Genomic DNA, 25,413 nt, shown 5'->3' on the forward strand with positions numbered 1-25,413 from the left:
TCCACTCTCGGGGCACAAGACCCCCCTGGAGCTCTGGGCTGGGCTGGGCTGGACAGAGTTCGCAGGGCCCCCAGGGCTGTGGTCTCAGCTCCCCGGCAGCCTCACCACCCTTACCCTGGGAGGGGTAGCCTCCCCACCCGGGATTTGTCATCCAGGCTAAACGGATGCTTCACTGTTGACGTGTATTCCTCCACCTTCCCAGGAGAGCTCAGACCCCACACCTCTGGGATGGGTCTGTGGAGGCCTGGGTGGGTGGGGCCGCATCCCCCTGCACGGACCCACCCCGATGCTGGGACTGCACAGCCTACCCTTCCTCACAAGGGCCCACCAGCCCAGCTTTCCCAGTGGCCAGACCACAGTGGCCAGGAGGCAGGATACTGTCTGCCAAGCTCCTGCCGCCCGCCCACAGGCTTACCGGTTAATAAAGTGGTTATCGACTCCCCCGTGGCCAGCCTCACTATTCTGGCCACCACATCATGCCCACACCCTTCCAGCCTGGCCTTGGCATCCAACACAGCATCCCAGGAGAAGCCATCAGCCCAGCCTCACTTGGACCAAACTGCCCTGCTCCCCATCAGGCTCCTGCCCCCACCAGCCTCTGTGGAGTCCTCCAGTGCTGACCACTTCAGCTGGCCTCCAAGCCAGGCCCCTAGCTCCCATCCCACATGGTTAACCGGGGGCTGTGTCCCCCTTCACCCCATTCTCTGTTAAATGCAGTCACTGTCCTCCCTCTCCAAGGATGTCACCCCCAGTCCGGGCCACCGAGCAGATGCTCCAGGACCCCTGCTCACCCCCATCCTGCTGCCGCCTAAGCAAAGCCATCCTGACTCCCTTCCACATGGAGATTTCTGGACAGCATAGGGTGGGGAGCATGGTGGGGACAGGAATTGCTGGTGGAGGGACATGTGTGTCACCTAGCTTGGGAAAGCATTGGGGGTTGCGTTTCTAGGGAGCCCTGGGGCCCGGTCATTCCTCCCCAGATGCCCGGCCGCGGCCAGTGCCTGGGGATATGGTGGAAGGAGCCACACGGGGACGGGGAGATGGCAGCGCGCCCGTCCTGCTCCTGAGGATGCCCCTACGCAGCCGCCTTATTTTGGGGCACACCTCTACCAGGTCACCCCACGGTGGGGGTGCTCACCACCCACTCCAGGAGCGCCCAGCTGCTGGCCTGAAGGGAGGGGGAGAAGAACCCCAGGGCCTCCCCACTTCTCAGGGGCCTCTTGGCCACCTGCCCATCCCCTGCACGCTCCTCCCCCAGGGCCGTCGGGCCCTCCCTCCCCAACCCCTGCTCCAGGCGAGCGGGGCGCGCAGCACAGTAGAGCAGAGTTCTGAGCATTAACTGCCCCCATCTGGCTCTGCCTCCCCGACCCTGTCCCCTCCCCAGGGCCCCATCTGGGGACTTGTTGGGCCCATGGGCACACTCATGCTCAGGCCCCTCTCAATGGGCCTTCCAAGCCCACGTCCCCAGACCCCCATGTCACCGGGCAGGAATTTGGCACGGGAAAGGAGCTGCTGGCAGTGGGCGGGGCCTGCCCCAGAGATTCCCCCAAACAACCATCTGCAGAGCGGTCAAACCAGACGGACCCTGTCATGGGACATCGACATGCTGGGCTGCCCACACCCCTCGGCTGCCCTGCCACAGGTGGGCATCCCTGGCCCGAGCGCAAGGGGGTGGACGACCGTCTGATGCCTTCCTCCAGCCCCGAGCCACCGTGGCGCAAGGGTGCTGGATCCAAGGAAGCGGTCCCCTCCTCTCCAGCTAACAGCCCCCATCTGTCCAGGATGCTCCCACACACGGATCCCCGACTCCCACCCCTGCCTGCCAGCCTCCAAAAGCCAGTTCTGAGGGGGAACTGCCCTGCCCACAGCTGGCTGCATCTACCCAAACTTCCCCGGGGTGTCCTCATGGACCTGCAGGAGGGCTTGGGGCTGCGCACCCCAAATCCATGCTGGGCTTGCCCCTTCAAGCTCAACTCAGTTCTCAGCTTACAAGGAGGCCAGGCTGGGCTCAGGGCCTCTCCCAGCATCTGTCCTCTGAGCTCTGTCCCTGCCAAGGACAGCGCCCCCAGGCTAGGGTCCTGTCTGGCGTGTTACTGCTGGGCCCCAGCCCCGGCCCACACCCCAGACTCCCAGGTTGAGCCTGTGGATGCAGACTAGCACAACAGGGACCCCATGCTCAGCCGTGCAGGATCTCCCAGGGCTAAAGCCCCTACACACGCGTGCGCACACACACAGCCGGTAGCTGCCGGGTCAACTCCTGTCCTTCCCACCGGGGTGCTGTGAAGGGGATCCTCTAGGGCGGGCCTCCAGTGTCAGCTGCCAGCAAACCCCCCCGCACACCCCTCCCCTACATGGGGCCCAGGAGCCAGGCCGGGGGGCTCGGCACTCGATCCTGGGACCACACAATGGGGGCTGTGTCTCTCACCAGTGGCACAGGGACCAAGGTGGGAGGAGCGGCAAGGCCTCCTTTTCACTCGCCACCAGGGCCTCATTCTGCACGTGGGGCGGAGCGGGGGCGGGGGGGGGAGTGCAACAGAGGTTTGCTGCTGATGCACTGCCCAGCGGGGCTGGAGAATCCTCTTAGGCAAGGCTAGGCCCTTGAAGGCTCAGCAGCTGGGGAGGCCGCCAGGTCCTAGGAATGATGATGTCCATCCAAGTTGGAGACCTGTCAGGCGCCCGGGAGGCAGGCAGGCTTGCCCCTGCCCGGCACTCGTGCTGACTGTGCCAGGCCCCTGGCATCCCTGGCAGAGTCCATTCCCCTGGGAGGACCTTGTGCCCACCCAGCTCGGGCACCTGGCATCACCGTGTGCGACACCCTCGACAGGCCGAGTCAGCACGCGGGCATGCCGTGCAGGTGTCATCTCTGACAAAGCACAGACCGCAGGCATCATCCATGAATCTGCCCAGAGGCAGCTGCCTTTTCAGGCAGGCACACACCCCAGCTGGCTGGCTGGCTCTGCAACCCGGATTCAAGCCTGCAGTCCCCTGAACCCCAGATTCATGGTGGGTCCATGGGGGACAAGGCCCCACCCATGACGAAACCCAGTCCCTTCAGCCAGGCTGCCTCCCGAGAACCCAGACCATGGCAATGGGGAGGTGGTGCCAGGCTTGGGAGGGAGCTCCTGGCAGCCCCCCTCCACACACCTGCTATGCCAGGGGGCCCAGCTGTCAGGAGCGCAGCTGGTGAAGCTGTAGGTCTCCCTCCCCTGTCCCAGGGCAGTGGGGGGGCTGAGGGGGGGTCCAGCAAGCAGCAGCCCATCCCAGCCAACCATCCTGACCACCCGCTGACCACCCGCTAATCCTGGACACAGAAGGGCACAAGCCTCGGGAGGCCTAGGGCCCCCACCCCCTGGTGGCCCCCACCCCTGCACCCCCTCCTCCCCCGCACCCGCCACCAGGGGTGCCCCCTTCCTCTGCATCCCCTCCCTCACTCTGGGCGCCCCCCACCCCAGCACCCCCCACCCCGACCCTAGCACCCCCTCCTCCCCCGCGCGTCCACCGCCGCCAGCCCAGCCCGCAGGGAGGGAGCGTCCCCGCCACGTTGCGCGCCCGCCGCAGCCTTTGTTCATGGCCTCCCGCCTCCGGCCGCGGGTCCCCGCGCGTCCCGCCGGTCCCCGCCGGTCCTCCCAGCCTACCTGGAGTAGAGGCGCCGGGCCGGGCCGGGCAGCTCGTCGGCGGCGGGCGGGGCCGGGCCGGCCATGGGGCCGGGGTCGCCGAAGGCCGGGGGCGCACACCCCCGCTCTCGCGCCACCCTGAGCCTGTCCCCCGTCCGCCGTCCGCCGTCCGCCGTCAGTCCGTCCGTCCGTCGGTCTGTCCGCCCGCCCGCGGGAGGCGCCGAGGAAGTGATGCGCGCGGGGCGCCGCCCCTCCCGCCGTGGCCGTGATGTCACCGCCGCCCGCGCGGGGAGGGGGCGCGGACCGAGCCGCGGGTCCCTCCCCCCTGCGCGCGGGCCCGGGGAGGGGGGCGGGGCCTCCGAGAGAGCGCGCCCCCTGCCTCCCAGCCCCCCTCCCGGAGGGGGGGGACGGACATGAGGGCAGGGACTGGTGCCGGCTTGGACGCTGAGCCCCGGGGTTCTTTGTGGGACCCGCGAGGCGCCTGGGTGGCAGTGCAGCCCTGCCGGCCTCCCCACCCCCACACGAGGGGCCGGCTGAGGCCTCCTTGCGTTTATTTGGCAGGCGGCCAGCCCTCCTTGGTGGTCCCCTGCCTTCCTCATCTCCAGCCCCAACATGCCCACCCCCTTCTCCAGACTGGCAGTGGGGTGCTGGCCGTGGGGGAGGACCCTCTGCCAACTTCAGAGACACCTGGGGAGCTGATGGCAACCCCCGACCGTCCTGGGCCCCCATGTGACTTCCCTGGTCTGGGGGGACTGAGGGGGCCAGGGGACCTGCGTGGCCTGGCCCAGGAAGCCCCCCCCCCCCGACCCTGCTGTTTCTCACCCCTGAAAGCTAGGGTGACCAGCTCACCCTCCCAACCTTGGTCTTATTTGTGAAATGTGGATGACTCTGAACACCTGGAAGGACACTGTGCCCACGCCCCCCACGCCCCCCACGCCCCCCACGCCCAGCGCGGAAGCCTCCCCTTGGGAATGCCTGGGAGCCCTGCCGGCTGAGAGCTTGTCCGGGGCCTCTCGGACCCCCACTCTTGGCTCTGCAGGACCTCCCTGCGCTTCCCCAAGGGCAGCGCCTGCCTGTCGGGGGCAGGGCACACCTGGGTCTCACCTGGTTCTGTCTTGCAGTTCTCAGCCCCAGTCTTCCTGGTGCAGCCAGAGGACTCCAGAACCTGGAAAAAGTCACTGGGGCCCGACAGGGCAGCGACGACTCGGAGCAGGAAGTGGGCTACTTCCCCAGGAAAGCTGCCCTAAGGTCAGGGACATGCCAGGGCCTCCCCGCAGGACCCTCGGCAGAACGCAGCCCACAGGCAAAGGCAAATGGCAACAAAAATAAACAGAAGATAAAAAAGGGCCTGTTGGCCTGGGGCTAGTTTGTTTTTCCTACGGAAGAGAGGCAGCGGGAATGAGAACCATCTGTGCCCAAGCGCTGGCGGCCTGGCAGCCCACCCTACTCACCTTCCCCCATGACCACAGGAGCTGGGCAAGGCCTTGCTCCCTGCTGTGGCTGTGCTGCTGGCTGGGGGGGGGGGGGGGGGGCGGGGGCGGGGCTACCACCCTTATCTGCCACAGCCCCAGGCCTGCGTCCAGAGCTGGCATCATTGCAAGGCTGGGGCCCCACCTATGGCAGGCCTGAGCTCAGCGCCCTCAGGAGGCCACGGCTGCTGGCCCCTATGGGTCCCCTGGGTCTGCGGCCAGGGGACTGGTGCCAAGAAGGCCCTCGGAGTTATGTGATATGAATGGCAGAATAAGGGAGAAATGTGTGGCCCCGTAGCGGTCACTGTGGGGAAAGCATCTTGTTTTCCTTCCTGGAAAGAGGCAGACTGGGGAGCAGGGGTCCCTGGGCTGGAAGAGTCTCCGCTTTATATGAGAGCTTTCCGGGGGAGCTGGAACCCTCTGGGGGTGCTGTGCGCTGAGCCGGCCAACGGCTCATGCTAAGAGGCCCCCCACCACGTCACCTGGCAGCAGTTGCTTTCCCGCTCTGAGCCCTGGTTCTGCCACCCGTGAATAGGGTTCAGTGGCTCAGTCCTGCAAGGGACCATGAAGGCTTGTGGGGTCTGGATGCTGCCAGTCACCGTTCCTGGAACACTGTAAGAGCTTGGGGAGCGCCGGCATTGGGGCCACTCTGCCTGAGCAATTGTGCCTGGTCCCCACTGGGCCCTGATGGTGGGCCTGGGTCCTGGCTGGATCGGGACAGCCCTGCTGCTCTGATGGAGGTGTGTCTCCCCTGTCGAGACCTTATTCTCTCCTGCCCAGGGAACCCGGGCAAGGAGTGGGATGTGATGAGGACTGGCGCCAGGCGACACGCCCAACCTGCATTGCCCACATAGCCCCCCACCTGTGAGAAGGAGCGCATCACTGGTCCACAGAGAGCGGGGGCTCCTGGGTGACAGGTCTGGGCCAGGAGGAGCTCCTGGAGGGCACCAGCCTTCCATCACCACCGGCCTCCCACTGGTGCTGCACCTGGCCTTCCCCCGTTCACTCTGCTCACCCTCCCCAGCCTCCTGGGGTGGGGGGAGGCACCTCTTCACATTCTGCCTCATAACTGCCACCCCACTTCGTGATGCTTGGTGCACCAGCCGGACAGAGTGCTCCCGTGGGAGGCCTCAAGCACGCCCCCTCCAGCCATCCGTCCTTAATGGGCCTCATTCCCAAAGGAGCATTAGAGGGAAGAAAAGCGATTTCTTGTCCAGACACATCCTTGAACGGAATGCGATGGGTAGGCACAGACAGTAATGCTGGACCCGGTCTGGGAGGCACCCGGTCTCGAGAGCCGACACATGGCATTCGGAGGGCCCAGGCTTTACTGTCAGCACGCATCAGCATCCGTGCCACCAGCACCCGAGGGCACCTGCCACGTGCCTGCCCTCCACCACTCAGCCTTCCTGGCATCCTGCCTCGTTGGCACGCCCCTCCTGTTGTACAGGTAAGCAGACAGGGCAGTGGTGTCCCAGGCCTCCAGACTGGGCTGCAGGGGAGCTGACGTCAAGCCCTGGTTTCCTGTCTTACCCCTTCCTGGATCTGCCCCCGGATCTGCCCCCTGGATCTGTCCCTGGGACACGCTTGGCGGGAGATGACAGTGGACAGTTGCAGGGTTCTTTCTGAGCCTCTGGAAGTGGGGAGACCTGGTGGACTCTCCAGGCTCCCCATGGGCCCAGGATGAAGGCCAGGCCGGCGGAAGCCATCCAGGCTGCCTGGAGCCATCTTAGGGACAAAGGATGCGCACGCAGGCTTCAGCAGGGTGTGTGACCTCCGAGGCGCCCCCTGCTCCCAGCTGTTGGCTGAGGCCGGGGGTAGATGGGGATATCCCTGTGGCCCGCATGGCCTTTCAGACCCACCTGCCTTCCGCTCCGGCCTCTGCAGCAAGGCGCCTCCTTGCAGGGCCCAGTGGGGGGTCTGGGAGCACTGCCAGAGCAGCCAAGCCCAATGCGGGTCCTGCAGGTTCCTGGCCAACCTCTGCCATGGATTCCCAACTAGAGAGTGCAAAGGTAGCCAAGGAGAAGACACACACACACACACACACACACACACACACACACACACACACACACTGGGTGCACACGCGTGCTTAAGTAAGATTTCTCAGGTTTACTGCGTTCCCCACGATCTCATTACCCTGAGAAGGAACTTCCTCTCCTGTACGTCCTCCTCCGTTGCCCTGAGGCCCCCATGGGTCACCCCGCAGCCGTTTCCTCTCTCCCGGGGCCTCTCAAAAGTCCTCGGAAAGTGGGGTCTGCCGGGGGTGGAGACGATGGGGTCACAGGCTCGAGCCGTGGGGAGCCAGCAGGAAACGTTCTGCTCGCCCACGGGTCCCAATGCCTCCCTAGGAGACCGCGTGCCCAGGAAATAGCTGGAGGTCCGAGGGAGGCCGTCCGCCACCCATGGCATCCACGACACCTGGCCACGCGGCATTCCTGCGGCTCACACCCCTGCTCACACCCGTGAGGCGGGACTCGCTTGCCTGCGGCAGGTCAGTCTGTGCGGGCTCAGCCTCGGCTTCGGTGATGGAAACCCTGCCCCTGCCTATCTGTGCACCCCCGGCCCGGCAGATGGGGGACGCGGTGAGATAGGGAGACACAGAGAGAGAGACAGAGACAGAAAGATGGAGGGAGAAGGCCTGACCCGTGCAGTGGAGAGTCTGGGGGCTCCGAGTACCCACACTGGTGTGTGGTGGAAGGGGGCGTCTAAAACAGACAGAATGAGGAAAGCAAACCTCCTGCCCCAAATCAATCCAAGGAAGCCCCCGAAGGCAAATAGAAAAGGCAGAGGATTTTTCCCTTTTAGGGGTTCTCTGCCCACAGCTCCCCATTCCAGGAGCGCCACCGAGGTTAAAAGCCACCCCCAGCCGTTCTGCCCCGAGACCTTGGCCAAGCTGACCCTCTGGCACTTATCCCGGAGGCCGTGGGGCGGTGAGCACGGGAGGAGAGTGAGCGAGGCGCTGTGAGCGCCCACCGAACTCCGCCGAGATGGGGTGGAGCCCTCTGCGTTTTCTCCTGGGGCCCCTGCACAGACGAGCACACACTGGGTGGCTTAAAATGAGAACGCTGTTCTCTCTCAGTTCGGGAGGCCTGAAGAATCAAGGGGCCCCAGGGCCACACTTCCTCCTGAGGCTCCGGGGGAGCGTCCTCCCTGCCTGTCCCGGCGCCTCGGACTGCAGGCATCCCTTCACTTCCGCTCCGTCCTCAACAGGCCTGTCCCCTTCTCTGGAAGGACTGGCCATCGGATGCAGCACCACCGACCCCAGGACACTCTCATCTTGGGGTCCTTCACTTAGTTACACCTGCAAAGACCCTTTCTTCCAAAGTGGGTCACATTTACACCCGGTGCATGTCTTTTGGGGACCCCAGCCACACTCACCTCCCGGTGTTTACTTTCAATGTTTGCTCCACGACTCGGGTCACCTAGTTTTGTGGCCTTAGCACCACGTAACATATCCTGTGAGCACTACCCAGGCCTCACAGGGAGATTTGCGCAGACCCGATGGGGGGTGAGGCTGGGTGACATCCGTCCATGGCTGCACCACTGCTCCTTGACCAGGCCCTCGCTGGTGGACACTGCTGCCCCCTCGTCCCCCCTGTTCCATGGAAGCCGAGCACCTGGGCTCCCCGGGGAGGGAGAAAACCTCTGTCTGTGGGGCCCTGGACAGGGACAGGCAGGGGCAATGTGGAGCTTGGGACGCCCCAGGCCCGTGCAGACGCTGCCCCCGGAGCAGGGGACAAGCCGGGAAGCAGGCCCAGGCCCAGCTCAGTGACTCACAAGCTGGGGCCCCAGCCCTTCCCTGGGTCTCTCTCCTCTCTCAAACAGAAGCTTGGAGGGTACAGTGTTGCCCTTGGCCTGGGCCTAGAACACATCGCACCCTCAGCAAGGGACAGCTGTCACTGGGAAACGTGCTCCTGCACTGACCTTCTCCCACCGCCTGGCTGGACCCCTCCTGCCTGGCCCGGGGGTCTGGGCAGACGCAGGGCCCTCCTCGGGCACAGACTTTGTGTGTGTGGCCAGTGAGCTAGGTGTTAGCCTGCCTCTCTGGCCCAGGTGCTCCATTTGGCGGCAAGACCAGAGGGGGCTGGGGGCCTCTGAGGCCACCAAGCTGAGGGACTGGGCTGGCCTGCCAGCTGGGAACCTGAAAAAGTGGCTGCAGTGGGCCTGCAGGAGGGGCCTCCACCCTCAGTACACCCACCTCCTCTCCCCCCCAACCCCCCAGCCTTGGCCCTTGAGTGCTGGGTGCTCACCACCTGTGTGTGCCTCCTGCCACATCTGGGGTGTGGTCACAGAGCCAGGAGGGAACCTGGTCCCGTGGGACCCCCTCAGTGCTACGGGAGCCCCCCCCCCGGCACACTTGCACCTGCCTCTCTGTGGAAGCCAGACTCCCTGAAGGCCCCACCTACTGCCAGGTGTCTGTCAAGGAAGAAGGACCCCAGTTTCAGCCCTTCCTCTGCCCTCACACGCGGTCACCCCCACCCACTCCTCGGGCGGTCAGGCAGGCTGGGGGGGCGGCGTGTTCCAGCGGCGCGGGGTGGTGGGGAGAACGGAGGGGTGCTCAGGGGGCCCGTGGCCACTACACAGTGAGGATGGGGTCTCAGGGAAGACGGTGGGCAGGACGCCGTGCCAGGTGAACCTGGCATGAGGAAGCAGGGTGGGCAGCTGTGGAGGGCACAGGACTTGGGGCTGAGCAAGGAGGCAGCCCGCTCTCCAGGGCACGGTGGGACCGGGGGCCACTACCACAGACGATCTCAAGAAGCACCGAGGACCCCTTCCCTGTGTCAGCAAGACCTATGCCTGGACTTGCCACAGGCCGCCGGGAAGGCAGCCAGGAGCCGCCGGCCTCAGTGGGGTCCCCCTGCATTGTCCGGCTGTCTGTCCAGCAGCAGAGAGGAAGCCCAAGGAAAGCAGGAGAGGGGGACCACACCTCCTGACGGCCCCCACCTCACCCCCCTCACCCTCGCCCATATGGGGTCTGTTCCCTGGGCCTCTGCCCTGTGGTTCCCCACAGCTACGGTTGCCATGGAAACCCTGCATCCTCGCGGCCCCTCCTCCCGCGGGTTACACGGGAAGCTCAGCCAGGCCGCCTCCTCTCCAGCCCTCTGTGGCCTCAGGGTGGGGTTTTTTTCGTAGCTTGATTCTTCCCAGTTGCCCTGGGAAAAGGACAGCAGGTCCTTTCCCTAACTTCCAAATCATCCGGTCAGATCTGCGGGACAGGGAGGGATGCTGGAGACACTGGGCCCTGGGGTCCGGTGCACCGCGTGGTGTGGGGCCCCCGCATCAGCGGCCCTAATCCATCTAGGGGCAATGATTGCTGTACACGGAGGGGGGCGGGGGGCAGCTGCTTAGTGTAGCATAGCAGGTGTCCACATGAGGCCTTAGGGAGTCCCCAGCCCCAAAGGCATCTGGAATCCTACCACTCTGGTCCTCCAAACTGCAAGCCTCCAGAGATGGGAGCACGGACATTTCCGGAAAGAGCATCTGGCCCAGAACAGTCGAGAAGAGAAGCAGAAGGAAGGAAGGAGAGACCAGTCCTCGGCCTCCCTCTCCAGACAACAGGACCCCAGGCTTCCAGGGTCCCTCCCTCTCCCTGCGGGACTGGTCAGAGCTCAGAGCCAGGCTGATTGGGAAATTACGGAGAGGACCCACTGGGGACAAACCAACCACATGCATTTACTTTGATCCCTTTGGAAGCCCCATTGAAATGACAGTAATGAGTTTCTTCGTTAAGTTTTAAGCTCATAAAGACACAGAGGACGGGAGAGGGAGGGAAGCAGCTGACGGGGAGGCTGGATTCTGGAGGTGACACCCCACAGCTGGAGGTCCGGACTGAGGGTCCCCCTGCCTGCAGAGGCAGAGAGCCAGGGAATGGGGGTGCCTACAGAGCCCCCTCCTTCTGCGTCCTCCCAAGCCGGAGAATGGAGGGGTCTTCTCAGGGTCTGGCCAGCCCCAAGGGTTTGGAGTGCACAGCCTGCCCGTCCCTCAGAGTGACCGGTTTGATCTGGGCCCCGTCTGTTGCAGATCGGATTCTTCGGATCTGCACCCGCCACTGCCCTCCGGCCATCTCTCTTGCACACAAAGGGGGACCAGGGGCAAAGCTAGAGGGACATGCCGCCATGCCTGCTCCTGCTTGACTCCCAGGGGTCCACCCGGCGCCCAAGCTCAGCACACCCTCCCCGCTCAGCTGCCTGGCCGTGCTGGCTCCCCAGAGGGCCAGGCTGAGGGCTCTGTGCCACAGCGGTGGGTGCCATGGGGCCTGGACCACGGGCTCAAGCACAGCTCTGCCTGAGCCTCTTACGTCTCATGCGGGCTGCCTGGGTGGCCCGGCCAGACTCAGCTCACAACGGCCGTGCTCGGTGCCAGGACTGGGCTCGCGGCCCAGCTGCACACTAGGACTTATATTTTAGAAGGCATGTGTCTCAGTCAGCTTGGGCTGTGTAACAAAACTCAGCCACCTCAGGCCAGGTGGACTTGCCCTGTTGCCACGGACATCCACAGACAAAGGCCACCTGTGCGTGTGTGTCCATTCTGGTACTCACCGCCCGCCTCCGGGTGCCAGCTATCTCTGGGCTGTGGTGGCTGAGGCGGCCCAGCCAGTGTGCAGAGCTTGGTCGGGAAGGCAGGGTCATGGCCCTCCTGACCCTCGGGCCCCAGAATGCAGCTGCCCCCCGGCATGGTCTTGCTTGGCAGGCCCAGCTCTGGGCCAAGGTGGCCTTGCCAAGTGCCCGGATCTTTTAGGGCAGTGCCCAGCAACTCCCCAAGACCGAGGGGCTGTTGCTCCCATACTGCTTCTGGGGGGCAGGTGTACCCCTGAGATTCTAAGAGACCAGGCTGCTCTGAGTTTCTCTGCCCCCAAACCCGAATTTCCTGAACACCAAGAGGAATCTTCTGCAAGAAGACTTTTACTAGAGTTTGTTTGGGAGGGAAAGACCTAGCTTCTGGGAGTAGGGGGGTGGTAGGGACGGCAAAAGGGTTGGGGGACCTTCATGGGGAGCTGGCCCCTGGCCATGACAGGGAGAAGGCAACACGTCATCTGCACCGGGGAGGACCCTGACTTCCATCGGGCAGACCGCCTGCCCCCGGGACTCCTAGACTCCCCGGGCCCCTGTAGGTGCGAGTTTGGAGCTGGGAAGGGGTGTGGGCGCACAGCCTTGACCACACACGGACCCACACCTGCAGTTGAAAACCTCGCATAATAAGGACGGTGGGTGCGGGCACAGATCTTAGCCAAATGACCAAACCCCAAGACCCACACGCAGGTCCAGGCACAGAATGCACCGCCAGGGTCCCCCAAGACCCTCCTGTCCCTCCACTGCCAAGGTGAGTACCTGGGGGGCCCCTCCTGGAGCCGCACCGACTCCAAGGAGGCAGGAGACTCTCAGGTTTTGAGTTTGGTAACTGGACTTCCCAGCGGCTCTGCCTCCTCCCGCCTCCCCCTACTGGGCACCTCCCTGCTGTCTCGAAGCCTGAAGGGTCTCAACCATCCCGCCCCTCCCCACACTGTGCTTCCGGAGGGCCAGGTGGCCCTGTCTGCCTCCAGGCCCACCTCCCCCCGCCCCCCACCCCCCACCCCCGCTCCTAGCTGCCAGGCTGCACCACCAGAGCCCCGGGTGGTCCCTGGGGGGCAGAGAGAGAAAGAAAACAGGGGAGGAGGCTGAGCGGGAGTGGCTCTGGACGGCTCTGGAAATCCTCCCTTCCTGCCAGAGCGTACCTGCCTCCTGCCTGCCCCCACTGCCATGGGGCCCCGTGGGGACGAGCGTCCCGGGTGTGTGTCCCCTGCCCAGGTGGGCTGGATGTGCGGGTGAGGCTCTGCTCCCCCCCGCCCCCACCGGGTTCCCGGAAGCCAGCCCAGAGGAGGGGCCTGTATGGATGGACGCCTGGGTTTCTCTGGCAACATCAGGGCGGGTGCCCCAACCTCCTGCCCAACCTCGGGCGCACCTGCAGGTGCGGGTGCCCCATGTCTGTGCTCTGCTGGCAGCGGGCCTTCGAGCCGCGGCCCCCGCTTGGCGCCCTCCCCGCAGATGGAGGCCTGGGGTCTGCCAGCTGGTGAGTACCTGGGGGGCCCTACCTGAGCCCGCCTGGCCTGCCCCGGACCCTTGGGGGAGGGGTGTGTGGGGGCACGGGCGGGTTGGGAAGGGGGACAGCCTTTCCTTCTTCCATGGACGTGGCTGAGTGCAGGGTAGCCATCCTTCTCTGTCCTGCCTGCCTGAGGAGGGGTCTTCCTGTCTGGGGGTTGCCTCTGGGGGCTTGGGGGCTCCTCGGGGCAAAGCCAGGCTGCCCTGGGCGTGCGATGCCCACGAGCCCTACCCCCGGGGCTGCCCTGCCTCTGGGCTCTGGTGCTGCTGTAAGGCCAGCGCTAGACTCTCCCTGATGAACTGTGCCTCAGTTTCCCCATGTGTACGGGGGGGCATAAATACTCTCCCACCGCCCGGATGGGGCTGATGGGTGGTTCTGCGTTGGTCCCACCTGGCAAGGCCATCAGCTGACAACGAGGCTCAGCCTGGACCCCATCCAGCTAACTCCCTGCACCAAGGGCCCCTCAGGCCGTCCGGTCCTGCCAAGTCCTCCATGCAGGAGTGCAGGTTACAGGGTGAGGCTGCGGTAGGAGACCCCCGGCCCCGAGTTAACTGTTCTGAGCTGTTTGAAGATGGTTTTGGTCCCTGGGGGTGTCCTTTCTCAGAATCCCCGGTCTACTCTGCTCGCTCCCGGTTTGGAGGAGGGGGTGCCGAGGGCAGGTCTCTGCTCTGTGTTGTGTGACTGTGGGCAAGGTGACAACGCCCTCCTCACGGGCTTGGGGAGGAGCCCCAGGTTGCCTGGGGAACGCCCTGGGTGCAGGGCCTGGCCCCTGGCAGGTGCCCCAAGCCGTCTCCACAAGTGACCCAGCGGGCCTGAGGGTGGGCGTGCGGGGCGGGGAGACGAGGAGGTGGCAGGGCCTGGGGGCGGGCGGAGCTCCCTGCTGACCTCTCTGTGGCTGTGGCCGTGAGACCCTCTTGGCAGCAGTGGATGGTGGCTCGGGGAGCCCCTGGGCAGCAGGTTTCATGGGCAGCGGTGCCATGGGTTTTGGTTGTGTAGCCGGGATGGGGAAGGGGTTGCCGGAGCCAAGAGGCCATGGGGGTGTGGACAGCCTTCATTTCATTCCTCTGCCCGCAGAGCCCGCTGCTCGAGGCTGATCTGCGGGGTTTATCTCTGCCCCACCTCGCCCACCAGGGCTTCCATCTGGCTTCCCTGATGGCGCTCTCCTCCCAACGGCCAACTGTCTTCCCAAATCGCTGGCCCTGTGTCACCTTGTCCCCGCCCTCACATCTGCCACCCTGGGGGCCCGACCAGCTTCCAGGAGTCCATCAGCTTCTGGAGAGCAGCTGTGGAGACACTGGGGCTGTTGGGGCAAAGTGGGCGGCAGAGGCTGGGGGACACTGCCCTGGCCAGACTCCCACACAGAGCCTTCGGCAGCCCAGGCCGGCCCTGCTCGTCCCGCTCCGCAGACCTAGGCGGTGTGCACACGTGTGTCTGTACGGTGTGTACCAGAGGGGAGGCGTGTGCTTTTGCGCAGCAGGGCCCAATATGACAGATGCTCTTGTCACCGGCATATCATTTCCCCAGATATGACCTGAGCCTGGGTCAGCCTCCCAAGTGCTTCCTTTTGGAACTCCGAGCCCCCACCCTCCACCCTCTCCCAGCCCGTGCTTCTTGGTGGCACGTGGGCAGGGCGTGTGGCGGCTGGAGACTCTGGTCTGGGTACAGGGCCAGTTTGGGCGTGTTCACTGAGGGGACCACCGAATGCCCAGGGCTGGGTCTGAGCAGGTGGCTGCAGGGTGTCACAGCCACGTCCAGGCCCGTGCGAGCTACGGTGGCTGGCAAGATCTCTGTGCTCTCAAACCCTGGGGCCCGGGGCTGTGGGCACGGTGGGCCATTCTCCTTCGAGGTCCGCGGACTCTGTCCCCAAGCCTGCTTGGTCTGCTTGGGGCTGGGGGCCCGGGGGACGAGCCGTGAGAAGCTGCTCCTGGAGGAAGGCCCCCACCCTGCTCTGCCCACCCCACCCCTCCAGCCAGCCCAGGCCATGAGAGCAGCCCCGCAGTGCCCGGGCCAGGACAGTAGCGTGGTCTGCACCGTGCAGTGGGCTGTGGGTGCTGTGGGTAAGCCCCCCCACCCCCCACCCCCCGGGGCAAGGGGCAGGGGCCCTGGTGAGCCGGTTTCTGGCTGCACTGGGCAGATGCCTCATGGAACGGGCCAGTGGTGTGGACCTGGGCTGGCGGTCCAAGCTCCGGGGTGGGCTGGGGGAGGGCAGAGGTGTCCTGGCTTTCCTTCCTCAGTCAGCCCCCTCCCCAGGCTACCCCCCCCACCCGTGAGCCCTCTGTGTTCCCTATGTCTCTGACCCTCAAAGAAGAAACCTTACCAGGTGGGGGCTAGTGCTCTGCCCACTTCACTGATGAGCGAAAGACCTGCCTGAGGTCAGCAGCGGGCCCCTGGGATGTCGAGGGGCCGGGCAGGGGTGCGTGCGGAGGCTTAGCTTGCTCTCCACAGTAAGCCTCAGGCCAAGAAGCCCACCACCCTTGTGGCCCCCCCCACCCCCCCCACCCGCTTCTGACCCTGCCAGGACCCTGGGCCATAAGACCGCTGCCAGGGAGACAAAACCACACAGAGCCTTGCCGCGTGCTGGGGGCTCTTGCAGGGATCCACCCCGGCCCCCCGCTGTCCCTGGTCCCCCGTGGTGGGGGCAGAGGAGCGGGCACCAGGACACAGTGGGGGTGGCATTGGTAGGTCGTGAGCCAGGGAGGAGGTGGGGGGGTCAGGATGGGGGTGCATATGCCACAGCCAGGGGAGCCGCCAGCTGGGCCTACTTCTCTGCTTAGGGTAGAGATGCGGGGGCCTGACCTGCGTGCGGGTGCCCCCCCCAGGCTGTGGCCTCTGGTACCCACACTGCTGCTTGGGGCCCTGGTCGGGGCCCGGCTCACAGAGCTGTGGTCGCCCCAGCAGGTGCCAGAGGGCTGGGGTCAGGGGTGCACTGAGGATCCTGGGCAGGGAGAGGCCTCGGGGGGCTGGCACGTCTCCCGATTGGGAGCCGCTCTGGAGTGGGGGTGGTAAAGCAGGCCTGCAGGGCGTGGCCAGTGGAGCGGGAGGAGAGGGAGGGGGCTCTGGGCTTGTCACAGCTCACAGGGCCACGACGCTGGGGTTATTTACACTGTCACACACTCGTTTCACGATTTTGCTTTTATCGACTCTGGTGTGTGGCAGTCGGCTGTTCGTCGTGTTTATGAAACAGCTGCTTCCTGCGGAGGGCCGCGGCTCTGGACCCCCCGCTTTCCTGCTCGTGGGAAACCGGGGCCACCAGCTGACCTCCAGAGAGACGCGGGCACTTGGCTCCGGCCGCCACGGCTCAGGATGACCCTCTCCCGCTGTCCTTGAGGAAGTCAGGTGGACGCTGGGGAGAATGCCCCCCAGGACCTCAGCCGATGGAGGCGCCCCAGGGCCTGGCCGAGGCAGGGTCCTTCAGCGGAGGCCCGGGGGCCGCAGTGACCACGGGGTCCTTCAGTGGAGGCTGCAGGGGGTTCTGCTCCAGGATGGGGAGCCTCTCTGTGAACGAGAGGAGGCTGAGCTGTCTCTGGGAGTCTCCTCTGTTGTCCAGCCTCTAAGGGTGGTGTGGGGGACACCATGGTCACCCCCTGGTGATGTCCCCCGAGCTTGCCAGCCCCCGTGTAGCAGAAGCCGTCTGCAGGCCCCGGGTATTCCCAGCATGTCACGGGAACACGCGTGTGCCCTGCGGCTCTCCTGGAAGGGCCTGCTTTTCCAAAGCCCGGGGGCAGCCCTCTGCCATGCCGACCCCTCGAAAACATCCCATAAAGAAACACAGGGTGGGACACACTGCATTTTGGCCTCACCAGGCGACGTCCCCAGTGGAGCAGGCAAGCCGGGGCAGGGCGGAACTCCTGGCCAGAGCTGGATGGCAGCCTCGGTGCCACCGGCAGGGGGACCCGCCTGCAGAGCTGTGTCATCAGTCTAGGCTACCAGGTGTGGTCGAGGGCCCTGGGGCCAAAGGCTGGATTTGGGGTTCTGCTGACTCTGTGGTCTGAGGCACATGCGTCTTTCCCCTCATCCCAACTGCAGGAGAAGCTGGTTGTTGGGGTCAAAGGGGCAGCACCTCACATTCCAGGCAGGCCTGTCCCTGGGGTGACTCCTCTCCTGCTGGTGGCTGAATGTGGGGCTGTGTCCCTATGACCAGGGCCCCGTTGGGCTCAGGGCCCCGCCCCGCATCCTTTCCTGGTGGCAGCTGGCTCCAGGCATCCCTGGTTCCCCAGGACAGACTCTTAGAATAAGCTTCACAGAGGCTCTCCATTCTGCCTGGAATTAGGAGCTCTTTTGCTGCAGACCCCCTTTCTCTGGGGCATCCTGAAAACGAAGAGTTCACAGCCAGCTCAGCTATCCCACTGCTCATGAACGCGGGCCATCCTGCTTAGCGCCCTCCTGCTGGAGTGAACTCACCAGAAGCTCACAATACCCAGAGGCAGGGCAGGGTGGGGTCTCCGGTCACCCAAGGTTACTCAGCTGGCTAGGGGCGGAGTGTGGATTTGAACGGCTCTCCTCCTTGGGGGACCATGCCAAGCTCAGAGCCAGCTGACTGCAGAGTCCGAGTCCTCTCCACCATACTGCCCTGCCAGGGTTGGCGAGAAGGTGACAGGACACCACTGCAGGTGGACCAGGCTGGGGTGCTCTCTGAGGGGGGCAGGGCCAAGGAAGCGGGCCTGGGGCTCCCAGGGCTCAGGCATCTTCAGCTAGGATGTCCGTGGGCCAAAGGGTGCCCTGAGCATTTGCCAGGGAGAGCTGAGAAGCCAGCTCCCCTGACCAACCCCGAGGAGCCAAGGGCAGCGGCCTGGGAGGTGGTTCCCAGAGGGCGTCGGGCTGGAGCACTGAACCTCTCGTCTAGCTGCTGGGGCCGTGTCCGGGGCTGGCTCCTCTCTCCTGACCCAGGGTCCCCAGGCTGAGCCCATCCGGAACTGAAGCTTGAGCCTGGGGTCAAGCCCCACCTCTGTCCCCAGCCCTGCACTGTGCGCCCTGGCTTTGGCTGAGCCCGCCCCCAGCCCTGGCCAGTCCACTCACCACACACACAGCTGTGGGCTCCCGTGCCCTGGGAGGATGGTGGGGGGCCTGCCCGTGGCCCCAGCAGGAGTCGAAGGCCTCGGCTCTGTCGCTGAGTGACAATGGGGTTATTATGCTGTCACAGGCCACCCAGAATTCTCTCCCACCCTGCTGAGGGGCAGCTCGTTAGGAAGGCCCCCCAAGCCGTTGCCAGCCCAGGGCCCGGCAGCCCACCATGCCCACCCAGTTTCCACGACTATCCTGAGGGTTTCCATTGTGGGCCAGGAGGCTGGGCTAGGCCGTGACCAGCCGGCAGTGACCAGCCGGCAGTGGCCAGCCCATCCTGAGCAAGGATGGACACCAGGCTGCAGACCGGCTGGCTGCCCCGTGAAAGCACCTTCTGACCCCAGGCAGGTGGTGGCTGGGGACTCACTGGGCTCTGCCCTCGACCCGGCCCTGTGGCCATGTCGACCTTGCTCATGGGGACGCTGCCTGCCGACCCAGGAGAAATGATCCTGCCCCAACCCAGAGATAACCAGAGGCGCTGCCCCGTCTCACTCTGGCTCCCTGGGGCCCTGGGCAGACCCTGTTTGCGCTGCTGGAGACGTCTGTGCCTGCCCAGTGGGCCAGGCGGGGACCTGGGAGGGACAGCCTCCTTCCCTGGGAGGGCATCCGGTCACCATGAGGATGGAGGACTTGGGGGCCAGCGTGCCCCACCTGCATGCCTTCTCTGGAGCCTCGGTCTCCCTCTCTGTCAGTTGGGCTGATGGTGGCGACTGCCTGCAAGGCTCGAGGTAGCAATTGGAGAGGGGGTGTGCCTGGGGGCGTTTTCTTGGCCCCCCTGCACCTTTCTCGGTTGTGGGCATCCTGAGACAGGAGAGTGAGGGAGCAGAAGGGGTACTGGGGGGCACACAGTCTGAGATGTTCTGCTCAGCACGGCCAGGTCTCCACACCTGACTCACGGGCTGCTTCTCTGTCCCCAGGGAACCTGGGCTCCCTCCACCTGCGGCTGAGGATGATGCCATGGCTGCCCTGAGGTGGCCCAGGCCCTCCCAACGGCCAGGTGACCTGCAGGGAGCTCCCCACGTGGCCTGGTCCGACCACACCGAGCAGCCAGGCGCCCGGGGGAAGGCCCACAGCCACCTGGTGTGGTCGGAAGGCGAGGAGGCCAAGGATGGGGACAGCTCGGTGTCATCAGGCCGCCTCTCTGGCTCCTCTGGGGGCCACGACTCCTGCACATCTCCCCCCGGGCCCTGGAAGGAGAGGCCCCCCCAGGTGCTGGGGCCCCGGCGGCAGCCCAGGGAGAGCAACCCACGGCTGGAGCAGCTGCGGGACAAGATCCGGGCCCAGGCCCAGTGGCAGGCCAGCTGCGCCTCCCTGGGCACCTCCACACTGTCCAGCGCCTCGCGCCTCTACAGAGCCTCCAAGCCAGACCCCCGGAGGAAGGCCAGGAAGCCGATGCACCCCACTCCAGCCCCGTGGGAGGCACTCAGGCCTGGGGCCTCCGTCAAAGGTGCTGTTTTGGGGGCTGTTGAGTGGCTGCTACATGGGAAGCATGGAAGCCCCTCCCGGAACCTGTCCTCACGATGCCCCCTTTCGCTCCTCTCCAGGCTCAGGCGGCCTGAGCGTGGCTCCGTGTGGAGTGGAAGACAGGGCAATCCCCGGCCAGGGGTGCAAGCTGTCCGGGGTCGCCCGGCGCCAGGCCTCAGGTGAGGGACTGCATGGCTGGCCATGCTGGCAGCCCTGCCCAGACCCTCCGGCGGCCGTCAGGGCGGCACGGTTCTGGACCCTGGGCTTCCCTCTCTCTATATGACTGGCGCTAGTATGATCCCGCTCAGGCGAGGACAGTAGAGAGGGCCCCCCCACCACGAAAGGGCCAGGCACAGACTTGGACCCGGCCTGCCATTCTCCGGAACGGGACCTCCTCTAAATCTCTGCTTCCCCCTCGGAGAAGGAAGGCGGGCAGGCCCTGCAAGGCAGCCCGGGGCTCAAAGGGCAGGGGGTCTCCTGCACAGAGCGGGTGACGTCTTTCCTGCATGGACACATACCAGCTGTAGGGGCTGTGGCTGAGCCTTCCGCCGGGCCTGGGAGGTGCTGAGGGCTCGGTCATGGGTAGGCAGACTTCTTGCCGGTGGGAAGGGGCCAGGGGGCCGAGGGAAGGTTTTGGCTTACTCTTTCACTCAACACATAGGAGGGGTGAGGTTGGAGAGGCAGACAGGAGCCATGCTTGGGGGCCAGAGGGCGGTGGCATTTAAAGAGTCTGGATTGCACCACTGGCCATGGGCACTGGGAACTGCTTTGGAGGGTTTTAAGCAGGGAGCCCCGGTGGGTTTGGGCTTTGGCAGGCCGGTACTGTTTGCAGGATGGGGAGCTGGGGGAGGTTATCTCTCTAGTCTAGAAGGGCAGCCTCATTCCAGCACGGTTTTGGATGCCCCGCAGTGGGGCAGGGGGACGGGCTCTGGAGCAGAAGTCAGGCTGCCTGGGATGCCCGAGGCTGCTGGGGTCTTCGGCGCAGGGGAACAGTATGGGGCCAGGGGACAACAGTGGCAGCAGGCAGGTTAGGTTGGGGCGGAGGTTGGTCAGTATGTGATCTGCGACCCCCGGGGTGCCAGCCGCAGGTACTTTTCGTGTCCCGCCCCAGCTGGATGTGTGAGCGGAGTCAGATGCAGGCCGGGGCCAAGGGGCCTGCCGGTCCGAGCCCAGGGGGCAGCGTCCAGCTCTGGCCTGGCCGTGGGCTGAAGCCGCTCCCCGCGCCCAGGTGCCCAGGCCGGCTGTGGCTCACAGAGATCACCCTGCCCTTCTCCTCCTCCACCCACGGGGACCCCAACGGCCTCAGCTCCCCAAGCACCCCCACCCCACGGAGGCCACCGGGGCTCCTCAGCCAAGATCAGGATTTGGCCGCTAGTCGCTCGGGGACTCAGCAGCCTCTAGTGTCACCATTCCTGACCGTCGCATCTCATCCTCTCCCCGTTAGAACCCTCTGGAGGCAGGCTTGGGGCAGGGCCTAGGTCTTTTTTTTTTTTTTCTTTTTAAATTATAGTAAGGTACACATAAGATTTACCACCTTCACCACTAGTAAGTGCACAGCTCAGGGGCGTCCGTGCGCTCACGCTGTTGTGCAGCCGTCCCTCTGTCTGTCCCCAGAACGTGGTCCTCTTCCCAGACTGAGCTCTGTTTGCGTCACACACAGACCTGTCCCCTCCCCCGGCCCCTGCCCGCCTCTCCTTGTCTGTGGGTCTGACTCCTCTAGGGCCTCGTGTCAGTGGATTCTACAGAATTAGGGCTCTTTTTGTCGGCTTGGGTGCTGGAGGCCCTTCCTGCCAGCAGGTTCTCGGCAGTGAGGACTGAGGGACCGGCCTGGGCCTGGAGAGTTCCTTCGGGCCAGGCTTTTCCAAGCGCCCCTGGCCCTGCTTACACGGCACTGGCTGGTTGGCTTCTTGGTGCCCCCCAAACGCAGCTGCACCCCGGCCATGGACAGAGACCCCGAGGCTGAACAGCACTGGGCCTCGGGAAGCTGGTCCCCTCCTGCCGGCCCACTGTGCTTGCCGAGGGACTCGGACAACCTCCACCCCCCTGGGGTGTCCATGTCCCCTCCTGTCCAGCCCGGCGGACCCCACCATGCAAAGCCCCTGTGGTCCTCACTCTGACCCCACCTCCCCCCGCGGAGCCCCTGTCCAGCCCGGCTGGCCGCTGCTCCCTGACAGCCCACTGAGTCAACACAAGGGCTGCAGGCCAGCCTGAGATGGGCAGGGCAGACCCAGCTGGGAGGCCGTTCCTGTCCTCAGGGGCTCTCGGCCCCAGGTACCCTGGAAGCTGTGAGCAGTCGGGGCCCTGTGAGGCCTGCTGGGGGGCGGGCAGTGCAGGGTATCCCTCCGGCCCTGCTCTCGGCTGCCCACTCTGGCACAGGCCCAAGGAGCAGGCAGGACAGGGGCTTTGCTCCATAGGAGCCCGGGTCCACAAGCGTGGCTATCCCCGTGAATGTGACTGCTCACCTTCCCTCCCTCTCCTCTCCCTGAAGTTCCACGGGAGAAAGCCAGAAGGATGCAAAGTAGTCCTTGCAAAAGGGAGAAGGCCCCCAGATCACCCATCCCCAGAAGAGCCACCAAAGACAAAGGTAAGGTCTGCCCATTTGGGGCCATGACATGTCCTGGGTGTAAACGTCTGTGACTCAGCTCACCAGGTGGGCACACGGCTTTCTGGTGCATGATTTCTGGTGCCGGGGACAGCAGAGGCCTGGGCTGCTGTGGGCCCGGGGACCTGGGATTGGCAGGGGCTTGGGGGGGGGGTGGGTCTGCAGGGCACAGGGGAAGGGAACAGCGCTGGCGTCCGCATCTCTGGGAAACGCAGACCCTGGCCGTCACCGCGGCACTGGGGGTCCCTGCCCATGCAGGGCCCACCCCCATGACGGAGGGAAAGCCCACAAAAGCCCCGAGCCCCCAGACTGTGAAAGTCTCCAAGCACACAGGGCCGCTCACTCACTGTGCCTTCACACACATTTATAGCCTGCACGCGTGTGTGTGAAGACGCACCGGTGATGGTGGGCGGCTGTGAGGTGTCCGGTGGACAGATGTGCTGGCTGCACGTCGGCGGCATCCCCGGGGAGCCACCGTGCAGCGGCCTTCAGTGGCCGGAGGGGGGGGAGCGTCTGCAGGAGGGAGGGCTTTCCCTATCTGCCTGGTTTGTTGGACTCCAGGCAGCAAACCCACAACACCTGCTTCACTGAGCCCCTGGTGGCGGCAAAGGCCTTTGGCCTTGTGTCCACGGTCCTCGGAGCCGTCATGCAGGGGCGCATCGGCCGACCGTGTCCCAGGAGAGTCCGAGGAAGACGTGGGGACAGTGGTGGGCTTGAGGTCCCAGAGGAATTTCTACCTGGGGCGTCTCTCCCCTGGGGCCTGGGCGGGTGGCGGGGTGGCGGTGTCCGGCAGAGACCCAGCTGTCCAGCCTGGGTGGGTTTGTGGCCACGCCCTTGGCCTGGATGCAGCAGTCCCCAGGAGGGCCCCGTGTGGCTTGTGGGGAACGAGGCGGCACTGTTCCTCAGGGGGGTCACTGCGGAGTAGCTGCACTCCCTGGACCCCAGTTCGGCCACCCTCATGGCCCTCCTCGGCCACAGGCGGGCTTGCCCCCATCCTGTAGATGGGGACGCTGAGGCTCACAGAGGCCCCCGCGGGCAAGCCAGCTCCAGGCCTGTGCGGCTCACCCAAGAGAGCCCAGTGGTGCATGCTCTGCCTGTGCCCCGCGCCTTCAGACCCACCACCTCTGCTGGGGGCAGCGCCGGCTCTGGCGGGACCATGACTGTCTCCCTCTCCCACGCTGGCTTCAGGGCCCCTCGAGGGAGGCGGGCAGCCGCAGGCCGCTGGGGCAGACACATCTATTCAGCAAGGGTAGGAGGCAACAAGAGAGGAGAGAGAGCCTCCACTTGAACCTGACGGTGAGGGATGCTGGGAGCCACGGAGAAGGTTCCAGAAGGCCCACTGAAAAGGCACGAGATATCACAGTTTTCTGGATCATTGTCTCCTCCTACCCCTCAGCTTTTTGGTTTGCTTTATTTCAATGGCTCTCTTGACAAATGACCTGCTTTCTGCCTGACACTGGGTCAGAGGGCTTGCCACGGGCTGCATCCATCATCGTTACCACCGTGTCACCCTGACGGACTTGACCATTAGTTTCTGTCAGTGACCAAGTCACAGCTGGGCTAAGGAGAGATGAGCTTGGGGTCAGAGGTCAGAGCCACAGGACTTGGGAATTGGATGAATTAGGAATTTGCTGTAGTTAACAAAAAATTAAATCGCAATAGTTATAAAATATTCATCCATCCGGGCCGATGGAAAATGAAGCCCAATATTTAATTTCAGATTATAGCACCTCACTTTGCATTTTTTACCATAGATTAGGTCGGCCCTGGGACTCTGACAGGGCACCTGGGGACTTCATCCATTTCCACAGATTAAAAATCCTCTCGTAAAAAAATTAATTGCCATTAGACTGCTCGGCGGAAGAAAAAATGTGCCCATCAGGACCCATTTATTGACCCGGACCCCTCTGGTGGGTTAAGGGGGGATGAGCGACCGGTGTTGGAGGGGCCTGGCCATCGGGCAGCCCCCTCGCCCGGGGTGGGGCGAATCCCTGCGTGGTATCCCTGGGGAGGGAGCCGCGGTGGGAATTTTGTGCAGTTCAGCCGTGTCGGGGGACCGGGGCAGAGGAGACTTGCTGGGGGGCCCAACCCCACTGGTGCCTTTCAAAACCCCAGTGTGTCCAGCTGGGCAGTGCCGGCCTCAGCCCTGGCCTTTGGCTCTGCCCGGAGCCAATCCTGACCCCTCCCGGCCCGAGCCCTGCAGTGAGGGACCACTTTCATGTTTGTGGTCCCGTGGGGTGGCGCTCACAGACGGGGAAACCAAGAAAAGTCACTCCCCCCAAGGCCCATCGCTAGTCATCGGCAGAGCCAGAGTTAGACCGGCTCTTAACCGCCAGTGTCCCAGGAGCCTGGTGTGGGCGGGCGTGGCCTCAGGGGCCCTCGCTGGAGGGGTGTGGCCTGTGGAGGGGTAGCCTTGGGGACAGGCCCTGGAGGGCAAGACTGCAAGGTGGTATAGCCTTGGGTCGTGTCCCAGAGGCCTCGGCTTTGGGGAGTGGCCGAGGCCCTTCCTACAGGTGTGGACTTTGAAGGGCGTGGCTTTGTGCAGCCCCCTCCCCTTCCTGGGGCCGCTGCTCCAGGCCTGTGACTATCTCGGGGTCTGGGCGGTGGGGGAGGGTCTCTGACCCTGTTGGCTGCCTGACCCCAGGGGTCGGCTTTCTGCATGGTCTCTGCCCTAAGGCACCCTTGCTTGGCAAAAACAACCCCTTTATGGGAGGCAGGACAGGTCTTGGCCTGGGAGGTCCAGTTTCCTGCCCAGGGCTGGACCTGGGGGAGATGCAGTGTGCGTGTGTGTGCGCGTGTGCGTGTGTGTGAGCTAAAGCTTGGCCAGTGCTTCTGGCCTCCGCCAGCAACCTGGTTTGTAGTGACTCTGGGGCTGGTGTTGGCATTTGGAGAGTGTAATCTGGGAGTATGAAGTAAGAGCTTTGATAAATGATGTTTCTTATGCGACAACATTTGCTAACAAAAGCTCATTGGTGGCTGGGAGGCGGTGGGCGTTTGTGTCTGTGTTCCCTGGGACCCCCCTCGTAGGCGGAGCCTCAGCAGCATAAAAGCGAAGACTTTCCTTGGCTCAGGGCAGAGGTCAGCGTAGCATTAGCCTCCCACTCGCCGCTCCTCATGACTACAG

The 25,413-nt window shown here is 64.7% G+C and overlaps 2 protein-coding genes and 1 long non-coding RNA gene across 10 annotated transcripts in view; 1 reads left to right on the plus strand and 2 right to left on the minus strand.

Annotated features, from left to right (window-relative positions):
- GPSM1 (G protein signaling modulator 1) overlaps positions 1-5,133 on the minus strand; it is a 29,086-nt gene extending 23,953 nt beyond the window's left edge. For 2 of the 4 annotated variants that reach the window (XM_027616663.2, XM_027616660.2), the window contains exon 1: positions 3,636-3,833. In XM_027616663.2, the coding sequence (XP_027472464.1) occupies positions 3,636-3,700 (65 nt within the window). In that variant the 5' untranslated portion in view covers positions 3,701-3,833. Of the gene's footprint in view, positions 1-3,635; positions 3,834-4,718 lie in introns of those variants that run through there. The other 2 variants (XM_027616662.2, XM_027616661.2) reach the window with 2 other exon arrangements.
- A 7,881-nt stretch (positions 5,134-13,014) lies between these two features.
- Positions 13,015-25,413, plus strand: part of CCDC187 (coiled-coil domain containing 187) — a 41,633-nt gene continuing 29,234 nt past the window's right edge. For 3 of the 5 annotated variants that reach the window (XM_027616807.2, XM_027616808.2, XM_027616811.2), the window contains exons 1-4: positions 13,015-13,132; positions 19,141-19,670; positions 19,768-19,866; positions 22,176-22,271. In XM_027616807.2, the coding sequence (XP_027472608.2) occupies positions 13,044-13,132; positions 19,141-19,670; positions 19,768-19,866; positions 22,176-22,271 (814 nt within the window). In that variant the 5' untranslated portion in view covers positions 13,015-13,043. Of the gene's footprint in view, positions 13,133-17,563; positions 17,773-19,140; positions 19,671-19,767; positions 19,867-22,175; positions 22,272-23,527; positions 23,637-25,413 lie in introns of those variants that run through there. The other 2 variants (XM_027616810.2, XM_027616813.2) reach the window with 2 other exon arrangements.
- LOC113935069 lies at positions 16,287-18,284 on the minus strand. The gene is made up of 3 exons (XR_003523886.2): positions 18,179-18,284; positions 16,963-17,470; positions 16,287-16,657 (listed from the first exon to the last, which is right to left on the minus strand). It is a non-coding gene; the product is annotated as an uncharacterized LOC113935069 (long non-coding RNA).

Source organism: Zalophus californianus, chromosome 13 (assembly GCF_009762305.2).
Source record: "Zalophus californianus isolate mZalCal1 chromosome 13, mZalCal1.pri.v2, whole genome shotgun sequence".
NCBI classification, from domain to species: Eukaryota; Metazoa; Chordata; class Mammalia; order Carnivora; family Otariidae; genus Zalophus; species Zalophus californianus.